The 15,150-nt window shown below is 38.2% G+C and overlaps 1 protein-coding gene and 1 long non-coding RNA gene across 2 annotated transcripts in view; one reads left to right on the top strand and one right to left on the bottom strand.

Moving 5' to 3' along the window:
- LOC142831221 (uncharacterized) overlaps positions 1-5,623 on the top strand; it is a 20,951-nt gene extending 15,328 nt beyond the window's left edge. Inside the window, exon 3 of the long non-coding RNA XR_012906890.1 lies at positions 5,528-5,623. This is a non-coding gene — a long non-coding RNA (uncharacterized LOC142831221). The remainder of the gene's footprint in view (positions 1-5,527) is intronic.
- MTMR8 (myotubularin related protein 8) overlaps positions 1-15,150 on the bottom strand; it is a 37,985-nt gene that overhangs the window by 7,211 nt on the left and 15,624 nt on the right. The window contains exons 5-13 of the mRNA XM_006136152.5: positions 14,160-14,288; positions 12,326-12,460; positions 10,071-10,203; positions 8,178-8,287; positions 6,944-7,069; positions 4,849-4,898; positions 1,973-2,173; positions 1,416-1,544; positions 363-489 (exon numbers count right to left, since the gene is read on the bottom strand). Coding sequence (XP_006136214.3) covers positions 363-489; positions 1,416-1,544; positions 1,973-2,173; positions 4,849-4,898; positions 6,944-7,069; positions 8,178-8,287; positions 10,071-10,203; positions 12,326-12,460; positions 14,160-14,288 — 1,140 coding nt within the window. The remainder of the gene's footprint in view (positions 1-362; positions 490-1,415; positions 1,545-1,972; positions 2,174-4,848; positions 4,899-6,943; positions 7,070-8,177; positions 8,288-10,070; positions 10,204-12,325; positions 12,461-14,159; positions 14,289-15,150) is intronic.

Genomic DNA, 15,150 nt, shown 5'->3' on the forward strand with positions numbered 1-15,150 from the left:
TCACCAAATAAAATTAATAGTTAGCAGATTTAAAAGAAAGAAAAGGAAGTTTTTCTTCACTCAGCGCACAGTCAACCTCTGGAACTCCTTGCCAGAGGATGTTGTGAAGGCTAGGACCTTAACAGAGTTCAAAAAAGAGCTAGATAGATTCATGGAGGTTAGGTCCATCAATGGCTATTAGCTAGGACAGGCAGGAATGGTATCCTTAGCCTCTGTTTTTTTGGAATTTGGAATTTTTTTGACAGAAGAGGGATCACATAAAGATTGCCTATTGTGGTCACTCCCTTGGGGGCACCACTATATCAGACATATTTGGCTTATATTACCATGCTATTGTGTACATTATCATGAGTAGGACTCACATTTTCCAGTTCAGTTGCATTGTCCTCCAACTTCATCTTCTGGCTCATGCAGCTGAGGAGATGGTCCAGCACACACTGCTTTGGATGCATTCCTTTGTCAAAGCGGTTATACATGCCACACCAGAACCTCAAGAACAGAAGGAAAGGTAATTAAAACATTTGTTATGCTGTGTTAGTTGTGAGAAGATTATTCTTTTTCCTGTTTAAAGAAGGTATTTTCCACTAGTTCAGGCTTCACATTTATTTAAAAATGAATATCCTAGATTTTATAAATCCTAAAATAGGAATAAACAAGTTTTCATGAAATTTAGAAGGGTTAAATGAAAAGTTCTGAGGATCTATATATTCTTTTCCAGGTCCAACATAGGTAGGGGATAGGGTACCAGACAAAGAGACCCACATTTGATCTGCAACGGGTTTGCACTATGAGCTTTGACAATTCAGTTCATGTATGTGCCTTTAACTTTTCCTATCTGCACCTTTGTTGCCAAAGTACCTTGACTCTGCAATCAGATGTAGCACTTAGTATTATACACTAATGACCCAGAAACCGGAAGTAAAATTGATCAATCCAGATGAAAAACAAGCATCATAAACAATAAATCCATTAATTTTTATAATAATTTCAGCAGCAACAACACACTTGTGTGTATCAGTAGCACTTTAACACAGGAAAATCACTGTTTTTTTAAAAAATAAAAGATGCACTAACAATAATTCTCTCTACGGAAAACTCTCCACACTGGAGTGACAAGGAATTTGGAAAATTACATTTTTTGTATTTTAAATTATTCTTATTTTTTCCAGTAACAGGGAGGAAACTAGTTGAAGAGCAAATAATACTTAAAATAATAGTACTTGCACTTATTCAGCAGTTACATGTAAATTTCAAACTGTTTTACCAGTTGGAAAGCATCACTATCCTCATTTTACAGATGAGGAAATGGAGTCATACAAAAGTTAAGTGACTCACCCAAGGTCACAAGATAAGGCATTTTAAGAACCACTTCCATTCCTGTGAAAAAAGCGTCCCTCCTTCAATAAGTGACTTACTGGAAACTGAAAGGGAGAGTGTTTGGCTTAAGCTCCTTGTAAGCTGTGAATCCCTTATACAGAGGATTCTTGAACTCCTGCTTCTTCTGTAATAGGAAAGGCCACAGGGAGTGGGTCTTCTCAAAGATCCTGTCAATTACAATAAAGACTAATCACTAACAGTTACAAATAGCATTAGTATAATTTTAGCTGCACTGTTCAGGATTTGAGTAGGGCTGCATAGAAGATATTTATCCTTTCTATCGTGCAATTAGCGTGCCTTACAAACACAGGCACAAGTGTCCAAGCCCTGAGGAGCTGATAATTTAAATCAGTCAATGGATGGAGTACAGGGAAGAGGGAAAAAATTGACACTTGCAAGTTACTGTGGAGTTGCTATTTAAAGCACAGAGCTTTGGGGATACATTCCTCTCTGTACATGAGATTAAGTCTTTCACACTGCAGAGAACATGCAAGAACTAAGAGAATTTATCCCTTAACCTATTATTACCTTTCCAATTACATTTTAAAAATCTGAAGAGACTTCCAGACCTTTTCCCTATGAACTGCCAACTCACTTTAGATCCTCCCGTTCCCTATGGCAAGTCCCAAGGAAGTTGCCAAACTGGCACGAGTAGACATGATCATGGATTTCGAGAAGAAAACACTCATTAAATTCAAATGCACAGGGAAACTGCTGCATGAGCTGCCAGACACATTCAGTGAATTGAGTGAAGACAGGAGATACTTCCTTTGGGTCACCATCCAGATGGCCGCACCTGGAGAGTTAGAAAGAAAGTTACAAGACTGCATCCTACAACAATCAACAATGAGAAGAGCTCTAACCATCATGTGACCTGATGATTTACTCTCTCTCAAAGAGAGGTGACCCCAGTAAGTCACTATGTATTCATATATGGTTTAGGTGCTGATTAGGGATGCAATAGTGTAGCTGATTAACTGATAAGTCAATACTTATTGGTTAATGCTATAGACTACACACATTTCCCCCCTCACCACCCGCTTACCAGTACATTTTTAGCAGGCGGGACAGCACACCAGCTCAGTCTTGGTTTGTACCGGGTCCAGGACCTACCCTCGCTGTGGTTCTGAATTGAAAGTATATTAGGAGCCAGGTGGGCAGGCAGCCCAGCTCAGTTCCAGCTCACACGGAGTCTGGGAGCTCAGACTGCCCCTTCCCAGATAGAAAGAGGCAGCAGTGCAGGGCAACAGGCAGCCAGTCCATGAGGGGAGCTGGTTTTTAAACTGGCTCCCCTTGTGGACCAGCTCCCCACTGGCACCCTGTGCTGCTGCCTCTGATACTGAGGCAGCAGTGTGGAGTGGCTGAGGGCTCATTGGGAGTGAAGGCAGAGTGCACTGGCTGCCAGCCCCTCTCCCAGGGACTACAGAATCATTGAATAACTTAAGAATTCATGAGGTTAATTGACTATTCAATTAACTGATATTTAACATCCCTAGTGCTGATACAGTTCTCTCTATATCAGTGGCAGCTGCCAAGGTAGTCAGTACTGAGGTTGAAAAGATCTGGGGCACACAGTACTGAGGCATTTGGTATGAGGGCAGCACAGTCCACCAATTTAGTGATATTACATGTCCTATCTTGGAGGCAGATATCAGGACATTGGAAGAATCTTGACAAATGAGTCTGTACTGTGAATCTCGATGGCTCATGTCCCAGTTTGCAAGATGGCAAGGATGGTGACCTGTGCACTGCGGCTCATCTCTGGAGTGGTAGTGGAAGACAAATGGGACCCTCCAGTACTGGTGATCCAACACTTCAGTTTGCAATCTTGGGTCACCAGGGGTACATTTACACAGCAGAATTATTTTGGAATAACATCCATTATTCTGAAATAACATTATGCGCTAACAAGAAGCCCATTATTTTGAATGTATTTTGAAATAACAGGCTTCTTACTACGACTTCCTGTAAACCTTGTACGAGGATTAAGGAAGTCAGGGGAATAGCAATTTATTTCAAAATAAGTGCTGTGTAGATAGTGCCAAATTTTGAAATAAGCTATTTCAAAATAAGCTACACAATTTGCATAGCTCAAATTACATAGCTTATTTAGAGGTACACACTACTGTGTAGACATACCCTAACCGAAAGACTGACCAGATGACTGAAGCTTGGCTGTGAAGGCCTTCTTGTTAGCAAAGGAAGGATTATTTTCCCTCTATATATCTATAAACAAAAGGCCCAGAACGAAGGAGGAATCAAAATAGTTTAGCAAAGTAGATAATTCTACTACAGCACTGAACATTCCACACTGCCAGGAAAGTCACACTACCTTAAAATCCACAGAAACAAGTAGTGATTTTTCAAGTTTGCTAGGGCAAATGAATTGTTCTATTTTCCCCAAGCTAATGCTGCTAGAGAGCAAACTGAACACATACAGGGAACAAAATTATAGCCAGTAGCCTTTCATTCCAAGTACAGTCTTTCATTCCATGAACAGCTAACCAAATTACAAAGGGGAAATTTGCCTTCCCATGAAGCATCAGGCACTAGAGGCAGAATAACTATCTGATCCTATGTTTCCAGGCAATGGAGAAATTTCACTGTTTCCTAAAAACTTGACAAAGTGTGCAAAAGGTAATTTATATGTTATGCTACACTTTCTTTATAATACTGGTAAAAGGCACATTCTGTTTCTGGCTTTAGAAAAAACAAAAGATTAAAACAGTCCTTCCCACAGAGGGAATAACTGTGTAGTTTGTTTGTTTGGGCTGCAGTTCATCTTTACTTAAGTCCTTCTAAGGTAACATTATGGGGATCTCTACATGGGGTTTTCCCAGTACAGTATGTCTTACTCCAAGAAAAAAAAATGTGACCACTATTAAACAGGATTATTTTCATATTGAGATAATCATTAAATGAAGTTCAGTTTAGTATAAAATCTCAGTTCTTAACCATTTAATAGCACAGAATAATCAGGCCATTTCTTTCTATTATTAGTTTGGACCAGGAAAATAGAGATTTACTATTTGTTAATTAAATTACTATGCAGTGCAAATGGACTACCAATTAGCGTTATATTTTTATAAACCCATGGAATGCAAGTCTTAAATTGCTTAGCACCAGATTTGTGGGCTGAAGTTAAAGCTGCACATACTCTGTAAACATTTGTTGGCATCTGACCCCAGCCCTAGTCAACACAGAAGCGTAAAAGTCCCTCCAAAATGTGAGCGCTTCACTTCGAGAATCAATGTAATATCAATCCATTGTACAGATGGAGAAATGGAAACAAGATTAAAGAATTTGCACAACATTTTGAAAATCAATGGAAGAATATAGAAAATATGCAAAAAAAACCCCGCCCTTAAGGGTTGATTAATTCTTATTCTAAATATATACACATTGCATTTTACCTTCAACAGTATTCCTTTGTTTAATCCCAAATATAATCTGAGTATAATCTACTTTTACCTGTGTGAAAACTTGTGGCCCATCGCAATCCATTCCTTTTCTATTAGAACCTTCAGTTTCAAAAAAATAAAGTAAATGAAAAACTATTAAGTTGCTTGGCAAAAGTGAAATGATGCCTTAATACTACACAATTTTTGTAGTTAGACTTAGTGGTTTGTCATACCCTGCGTATGTATTCAGAAAAGATTGATGAAAGTGATAATCTGATTTTTGGAATCTGAACTATGTTCCATCACCAGTATCATATAGTTGTTGGAACAGGAGGTTATTTTGAATCTTGATAGTCCTATGGGAATCTCGGTGTTGTCACATTACTGAACTTGGTTCTTAAATTAATAAAGCAAAATCACCAGCAAATACATTACTGCCCCCCAGGAGACAAATAAACCCTTTCAAAACATAACCGCACAGATCAGATGTCTTGACATTTTTGCCTGAGGTATGCGCTAAAACCATCACTGTTATTCTACTACACAGCCACTTCATTCTGAAGACACACAAAAATACTGTGATAATCAGTGCAGCAAAATAGAATTTAGAAAGTTCTCATTTTATTTTTGAGAACACATAAATGGAAATGTAAAGAGTATTCTATCAAATAGTACAGGCCTTAGATTCTGGTCTTAAAAATAGCTGGATTTTTTGGTTTACTTAATTGAGATGTTTCTATTTTACATAGGTATAACTGCAAAACCCTTTTCAAAGAAAATGTATGGGAGCATCTTAGGAAAGACATGTACAGCAATGCGCTGAATAAATGAATCAATGTCTTAAAGGAGTATCTTTTTAGACTGTATTACATAGTCAGTCCAAAAGTCATTATACAGGAATTTAAAGAACAGAAGATATCCCTAAACTCATATTCGGTATCTCTTTGGTGAATGCATCACTTTGTTTTAATGGCTTCAAGATCTTTCAGGTATTTATAATATTAATGTAGGAATGACTAGCATTTTATGATTCGTAAGGTACACTTTGGATATTACAAAAAGGAAAATATTTTCTTTCATATTATGTTAGCATCCAGTGGCCCTGATCAGAATCAGGTCCCATTGTCACTGCAATATTGTACCCTGTACCAGACTGGCCATACTGAGGTCTCAGGTTCTGATAGAAACTTTACAGTTATTTATTATTAGTAGTAGCGTAGCATCCAGGAACCCTACTTCTGGACCAGCACACCATTGCTAAAGCACTGTACGGACACAAAATTTTGTATCTGCGTCCTCAACTATACCTACAATGAGTTGCGGATTCCTGCGCATATCCACAAATTTGTAGGGTTCTAGATATAAAATTTGTATCTGCATCAAAAAAATGAGCTGCATATGTGGATACCTGTGGATTTGCAAGGTTCTACCCATCATACAGATAAAAGAAAGCTGCAGCACAATTTAGCAGCAAAAAAGTTAGCAATTGACCTGAGGAAATAATCTGTGTGGTGCAGCATAGTTGTATCTGTCCAGGAGAAGACAAACAAAAGTTGCAATGTTTTGCATTACTTTCAGTTTCTTTGCAAGGTTCTTAAGAGCAGCATCTCGTTTCTAATGGGTTTGTAAGAAATGCAGACGGACAGAGATGAAGCACACCATGTAAAAGTTACATTTTACAGTGACAATTTGGCACAAAAACCAAGGCAATTAATTTGTTAACAGCAAATAGGTAAAATTCATCCTGTGCAGAGGGCTTTAAAGATTAATGCATGGGTTTCATGCTGGCGTTTTGCACAAGGCAAATTTCATCCTAACAGTTTAATATAACGGATCTTAAACAAGCTTCCCTCCCATCCTCTTTACATCTTCACAGCCTATATTCGTGCACATCTTGCTGAGATGCCTCATTAGAGGTTCTCTAGTGGCTATGCAGGGATATAGAGATTTGATTCATAAATCATGTACTAAGTTTTTGTACTTAAGCTATTCAAAGCAATTATAACTTAATATATAAATAACTTTGCCTGTGTAGGTCACTGACAATAAAAACCATCTACTGCTGAAAATGATCTAAAGTGTTTAATGAGGGTTTGTTGACATTCTAAACCATTTTGCAAAGATACAAAGAATATTTTTAAAACCCAAAGTATTTCTGTTCTTACCATGAGTCCTTTAAATGTTCTATAAAATGGGTCTAAGAGGAGGCTAGCCAGTGAACAGACCTGAGCCGTACGATCCCACCCATCTGAGCAGTGGACTAAGACACTGGCTTTTTCGTCTTTCACTGCCTGCAGAAAAGAGAATAAAATGGAACAAAATTTAACAGCTTTCTAATTAAGATAGCTAAACACAATCCCTTTATCTCAAGTATGCTTTATCTTTAATAGAGTTACCAATAGGCACATTACAGAACAAATACAGATACATGGTTCAAATGTTTCTCATCTCTTAATAGTTTTCAATATAACTTTAAATGTTACGTGAGCGGGGGGGAAATGGGGGAGGAAAACAAACAGCAAGGAAAGATCGGAATGAGGAAAGACAGATTTCAGCAAAATGAACATGCAACTACTCAGGGTATTTCCAGAGACATATCATTCATATTTGTATTTGTTGCTGACTCACTTCTTGAGGGCATTATAGGGGAAGAAATCTCAAGGAAGGATGTAAATGAGAAAAGGATGAACTGGGGCTGGAAATTTTTCTAGGAGAATTAGGGGACAGAGGTAGATTATTGCCCCAACTTCCTCCCATATTTCTCTCTCCTTTTCTCTGTGCTAGCAACAGAAGACAAATATAAAATCATTTCTCTTAAAAAAAAAAATCAGGAAGAGAATTCACAATGGATCAACCCAAAGACGACAAAATATTTATACCAGGCAATTGATTTCTACCAGTCATTTCCTGCATTCCTTGTGTGGCTACTGAAGAATTGTTTGCTGCAGCAATTTGCTTCTTCTGATTGATCTGCAGCATAGTGATGGTCCTTACAATAGCCCATGGAAAAAGAGGGCTGTGGTAAAAGTTAAAAATTATACTGTCTCTGAAGCATATAGTGACAGATGACAAACCACACAAAGAAACCTTCAGAGCAGAACAATTTTTGATAACTAATGAAAATGTTAAGAAAGTTGTTTGCAATATTAATTATACATGAGAACACATAGGTGTCTTAACTATTCACATTGAAGAAAATAAAATTAATCAAGACAAAAGAATGGTAGGCAAAATTGCTCATTAGAATATACTAGATAGGTCGTTGGATAATTTCAGTTCATGTAGCAAGTCAATATATTACAGTCATATTAACATAGTCAAAGAGACAATTAGGTCAACACGAGAGTGTGCGTGTGTGCACACATGCGCACTTTAAATTTCTACTAAGGAAAATTATACCTTAGCAAGAAAGACACCAGCATCCATTACAGCTTTAATGTGCCGCAACCATCCTGAGTTCTCCAGGCCAGTAAGGAAGTCACTCATTGAAGGAGATTTTGCTTCACACACTGAAAACACAAAAGAATTAGCTGAGATGACCCAAATGAAATGCACAGTAAACATGTTTTTCCTATCCCTTCTTGTCCCTCAAAAAACGTTAATCCTCCTCCCTTGAATAATAGTGACAAAACTTGGTTGATCCTGAAAGCTAATGTTCTCTGAATATTGAAATACAAGAATCAATCTTCTCTTTTTAAAGAGATCACACAGTGTGGGTAATGCGTGTAAACACACAATTAAAATTCTTTAGTAGAAGGCACTAACATTTGAGCCCAGAGTATATTTTCCCTCCTCCTTTCACCACTATAATTAATATTCATATCACAAGAGCTCTCTCCAATCAAGGCAGGTGATTAAGGTATTATGTGTTTACTCAGCCCTTCATTATGGGACATCATCTCACATATTCAGACACCACCAGCACATAATCACTATAAGAAACTGATTAAATCATGGGGAGTTCTGATCTCTAACTTTGAAGAGGGCACAGATTATATATTGAAAAGCATATTAAAATAATTATAATTGTATAGTTCAATAGTTCCTCAGCACCTGTGAGAGAGACTATCCCATTGTCAAGGCCTTCTACCCAAGGAGATAAAATAGGAGTAAAACTAGCATTTAATCTGCCTTTTCACTATTTCAACATAAGCCAGTCTTTCAGCATGGGGTCCTCTAAAGCAGTACTTCTGCATATGCCAACCCCTCTATCCAGGTTAGTCTGATTTGTCTCCAAGGCCACTATGAAACCCTGGATCCTATCAGACCAGCTGGTATGGACATCAATTATTTGATTATTCCACAGTATTATACTGGCAACTAAATTAACTTAAATATTTTGAACAACAGTGTTTGTACCATGTTCCATGATATGAGGTAATGGGACAAAAGAGAAGGAATTATGGTATCAGCTTCACTATGTTCCCCAGCTTCTGCTAGCAGAAGGATATTAATACTACAGTGAATAAGTCAACAGGAAGAACTGTATCAATATCCTCACTCTTCTCTTTTATCACTTAGAGTCTGAGTTCCTTTTCAGTTTTACACCAGAGCAGTTCTACCAGCTTCAGTGGCATTGGTCCCAGTTTACACCAGTGTAAAGGAGAGGAGAATCAGGCCCCTAATTTCCACTGGCTCAGAGGAGTATCATCCCAAAACACACATAGCAGTAAAAGGCTCTGGGAATGTGCATGCACATTTAAGAACAAATTTGACTGAAGTTAAAAACAAATAAAAAAATAAAAACTAAGTAGTGCAAGTTAACTTTTAATGGAAAAAGGCCTGATCATCTTAATTGTTTTCATTTTTGTATGTGATTAAGAGATTTACTTTTATTACATACAATGTGCTTAATAATAGTTTCTATTTTAGATGCATGGTAAAACGGAACACAGTATCTCTTATCAGACCCTTTTTAAAAGTTTGCAGTATTTTTGCATTTGTGCCAGTTTCAGGATATTACAGACACAAGGTGGGCCTCTTTTATTAGGCTAACTTCTGTTGGAGAGAGAGATAAGATTTCAAGCTTACATAGAGCTCTTCTTTGAAAGCTTGTCTCTTTCACCAAGAAATTTGTAAAACACATTTTATATCAGCTAGAATGCTGTAGCACTAAGTCTTTTCTATAAGTCAATCACAAAACCAGGTATTTACTCTCTTAATTGGTTTTCCATTCTATGCCCCAAAGTGCACACGTAGTTGTGTACACAGGATTTGTCCATTGTGCAGTGAGAGTTATGTCAATAGAAGGCAACAAACAACACATGGACCAGTCAAAGGGAAGTACCATACCTTCCAAAAGTTTCTGCAAGCTGTTCCGCATTACGTGGATGTTTTCTATGCCAATGAATTTAAAGCGAATGTTGTCATAGTTATCTTCATTCTCATAACCCTTCCCAGCAGCTCGATTTGCCATAGCATTTAACTGTACAAATCAAGTGAAAAAATGCTTCAGGCAAGCCCGGTTTGCAAATGCTTTTAAGTTCACAAAAGCGTATGTGATGGTGAATGTTGTTATTTTTGCTCATGAATTGTTCCTAGCAGTTTTACTAAAATGATAGTGTGTGTACAGTCAATTAACCCTAGGAAAAGCCAAGGAAGAACCTGTATGCTGATTTCAAGCCGCCTAAGACAGGTAGCATTACAAGCTTGTTTACAACTGAGACTCATTTTCTCTTTTTATTTGAGAAGCTATTTTAAAAGAAAAAGATAAATGCAACAGTTACATATAAACATAGGTCTTTCATCTAGAAATATTCTTATAAAGCACCATAAATGTGCATAGTGCTACATAAACACTAAAAGGATTCCAAAGCATTTTAGACTGAACAAACTGTGTTCTTGTATCAATAAGTGCAGTCAAGTCAAAAATGGAAAATTATTGCATTTTGCTGATAAACAGCCGCAGTTCCAAGAAGAAATAAGAAGGGATGTGGATTACCCAGAATGGAACTGAGTCAGGCCCATATAAAAGTTACCATTAAATCTAGAATGGCCACAAGTGGAGAGGACTCCTGTTTTAACTCTCAATCCAAAAAAACATGGATTTTGGAAGTGTAGTAGTTTGCCTCCATGGAAAGTAATCAGGTAGAGAGATTCAGATACACAGCCCTAGCAGCACAGAGTGACAAGAAATCTAGGTTATTTCATTCTACTTAAATAAGCTAGACACTGACTGGTGAGAGGGAGAAATGTGTCTAATTATAATCTCCCTTGCCACCGAGTGGATTATCACTAAATGTCATTATTTTATAAAATACTGATGGAACAACTGTCAAAATACAAGCGAGAGCCACACAATTGCCAGATGAATGCATTTACTACAAACAAATGATTATGAAACAAACAGCATAACAAAATTAGCTCTAGGAAACGCCACCATACCTAGCAGTCAAAAACTTGCTGAAATATCCTCTATATTTACCTGGTGGTGACACCTAATTTGCACCCATTTTGTTCCAATAACCAGTCTAATATGGGTAAGGCCAATATCCTCGAACAGTAGGTGAGCTATTTCAGATGCAAACTGACCAGCAGTATATATTGGCCTTTTTTCTTTGATAGCTATATAGTGTACAGATCCCCATGTTCTAATTTCTTTGGGTCTAAAACTCTTAATGAATAGGCCCAGGCCTGCCAATGAGGGGAAGATGACAAAGGGGGCAACAGCCCTGAGGCCATTCAGCTGTGAGGACTACCTGGGAGGGTAACAGTGCACTCCAGGCAATGGGGAGGGCTGGCTACCCCCAGCCCTGACCCTTACCCCTGAAGCCCCACCTTTTCTGACAGTGCAGAGCTGGGCCCCCACAGCTTGATCAAATAAAAATGAATGGGAGAAGGTGAGATATTAGCACCAAGCACAGCAGCTGGATATTATAATTAAGGAATAGTGAGGTAGACACCAGTGTCATGAGGAAGGAAGGAGTGGCCTCTGACATCCCCCCACCATAAATTTAGCAGATGCACCGCACATGAGGGATGTTAAGAAGCAGGTATTTCACTAATCATGTAGTAGATAGAATTTTAACAACTACACAATTAATTGATAAGGGAACACGGCTCAATCTTGGCTCATGATGGGTATGGGAGATACATTTAAACTGCAGAGCCGCCACGAGGATAGTAAAAGCTGGGTGGACAGGCAGCCCGGTTCCTACTAAATTTAAATTGCAGGGCTGCAGCAGGGGTAAGTTCCGGACCTTGTGTGAGTTGGGACTGAGCTGGGCTTGCGGCTGGTCCAGCAGCCCCTGTCCACGTGGGCCCACCACAGGCAGAGGCTGCTTTGTGGCAGCCTCCCCATATCCTCCCACAAAGAGGCAGCAGCACAGGGCATGGGGGGCAGGCTGCCCTGCAGAGATGGTGCTGGGGGGAACTGGCTTTTAAGCTAGCTCCCTCCAGCACTGACACCTGCTCCCCCCACCCTTGCTGCCTCTGATACAGAGGTAGCAAGGGGGGGGATATGAGTAGCCAACTCGATTAATTGATAAGCCTAGTGTTGACATAAAACGCAAACTTTAGGAACTTCCATTAATCTCATTAAGTGATACCTTTGGTCTTGTGTCTACAACATACATGAATGGACTCCCCAAGTTGGCTTGTCTAATTGCCTGCAGCATCTGTTCATCTTCCAGACAACGAGCACTGAATCCAGAAAGAGGCTGGCTACAGCGACATATGGCAGCCTGAAACACACAATAGTTTACTGCAGAGAAGAGATCAAAACCAGGAATATTTATTGCTCTGAAAGACCCACTAAAATTTGATTGGGGTGCTTCTAAGCCTGGCCCTGTTTCACTGTAAAATTTCCATCAAGTGGACAAATTAGTAAAAAGGTCCAGCTCATAATTCTAATCTTCTTAAAAGCTTTGACAGTCTAAAGTGGGTAGTGCTTATACAAAGACAATTACCCACTTTCCTCTCAAAAGCATTCATCTTCTGCCTAATGGCTCCTATCTTTTGTAATAATTGGGCCTCCCAATTTACCCTAGTTGTGCACTCAATTTTAAAAGTATGCAAAAGTTCAAAAAATGTCAAAACAACATACATAAGCAAATGTAGAAGGAAACAAATACAAAAGGGAGATTAGACTAATTCAGTTATTCTAACAAAAAGGCCAAGTTGATATTATTCAGGGACTGTCTTGACATTATGCTTGCTAAAAAAAAGATGATGTGGAGCTGGAAGTTAATGAGCTAAACTTGAATGTCAGATATTAGGCCTAACTAATGAACAAAATAATGAAGGGTTGGGCTATTCATCTTATCACTCCATTTTTGGGTCCTTAAAATAAAGATTTTGTGGGGAAAGTACTAGAGAACCAAAACTGAAGAACAACAGATGGAAAGAATATAGGAGGCTACTGGTGTGAGCATCATCCTGGCTGCGCACTCACCGTTTTATTGGTCTCCAGGCCTTCACCATTCTGATAGGTGTTAGGATCAGAAACAGTCAGAAATAGAGAGACTCGGATAACACCACCATCCTACCAACTCCAGTGGAATCCCAGACACCACATGGGTGACAGTTACCTATCTTTAATACCATCTAACAACTATTGAGCACAGGGACTTTTCTTTCTAAATCTGGATGTCAACAAAAGCAACAGCATCTCCAGCCCATCTCAACTAACTTCCCCAAAAAGACAGTTACCGCTACCTTTCATTCCATCTAAGAGGAACACTAGGGTTTTTTTTTTTTTTCTTTTTAAACCTCCTTCCAGCTTCACGGAACATGGGATGTTGCTAAAATTAAAGCCCCATTTAATACTTCAAATTTCCATATGCTTTGTTTTGCCTTCTTCTCTGTATCTTTAAGAAAAGGTTAAAAGGATTTTTAATGATTTGTTCCAAGCTATTTCCTCCTGTTAAAAATTCAGAAAATTTAACTGAGTTAAGCTGCAATTTGTTAAAGATTGTCCACTATAACTTAGTTTACAATGCCAAAAAGGCATTTCTTACAATTGGTCAAAGTGAGATTTCAAAGAGGATGTTTGAAAGGATCATGCTTTTTTATGTGGATTTAGAGGACAACTTTTACCAAGTGATTCTTTAATGTGGGGAAAAGGAGAAAGTAACAAAAACTCACTCAACTTCTAACATTGTGTTTGCTTAGAAATTTATTCAAACCTATAGAACAGTAGTTGCACTTGTATACTGTATTGCCCATACAAGGATCTCAAGTGCTTTTAAAAACAATTCATCCTCAACTTCTTATGAAGTAGGTAATCGTTACCTATCTCTCTCAGATTATACCAGGTCAAACAGCAAGTTAGTGACAGAGAACTCCTAGCTTCTGTTCTAACAGCTTGATCACATTCTTTCCCTATATTAAAGCTTGATGGGCAGCAAGAAAAATGAGAAGAGCAGGAAGTGCATAACTAACATTGTTTTCTTTGTAAAGATAGGAAAGCACTGGGATCCGCCCTCTGCTTCTGAATTTTGAACTTCCAACCACAGTTGCTTTATTAGCAGCCTTTGGTACCACTATTTCTGGAGGGTATGTGTTGCAGACCTAGAATACAAACGGGGGCGGAGAGAGAGAATTCAAATATTAAATTATTTGCCAGCTTGATATTAAGATGCCTGAATACTCATTAAATGTATTACTTAGCTTTAATAAAGAGTAACCGTGGTTCAGCAGCTTGATATATAAACAAAATTACTCTATATTTCAGAAGAATGAAATAATACTGTTTTTCAGACATGAGACGCACTATCATTAATATGGATGCACAAAACATCAATTATACATTTTATAGATTAATTCCCACTTGTCTTTGAAGAAACAAGATAATAGCAAGGTACAGAATAGAAAGATTCATACTAACAACATGCATCTTCTAAGGGTTGTGGCTCATGCAGGACCAAAGACTAGAAGTGAAGAAATGGTTGTTCTTATGTTATATAAAACAAATGCACCCTCCAGAGTATGTACCCTGATAATTAATTTTAAGCACCTCAAAAATGTTAAAGCTTAGAGTCTTTTCAGTGTACATTTCAGACACAAACTATTCTCATAGCTTGGCTTTACTTAGATTTTTGTTGTTTTAAAATGCAAAACAGGGAAACCCTCAAGGAATTAAAAGTAAAAAAGACCCCAAATGAGTGAGAGTTACACTGAAGCCTAAGTTTCAAAAGTGACTAATGAGTTTGGGTGATTAACTTCAAATGGCAAGAGAGGCTTAATTTTCTGGAAACGCAGGAATCAAATTCTATTTCAGTTAGAAATCTGGACACCTTTCAGAGGTCTCATTAAGTTGAGCATCCAAAAACTGAAGCATGAGAAATTACTGGTCACTTCAGCAAATTTGGTGGGTATCCATTACATGGTTGCAGAAGTGTACAAACAATACAATTTAATATACTGTACTGCC

The sequence above is a fragment of the Pelodiscus sinensis genome, chromosome 13, assembly GCF_052426305.1.
Source record: "Pelodiscus sinensis isolate ZL-2025 chromosome 13, ASM5242630v1, whole genome shotgun sequence".
NCBI lineage: Eukaryota > Metazoa > Chordata > Testudines > Trionychidae > Pelodiscus > Pelodiscus sinensis.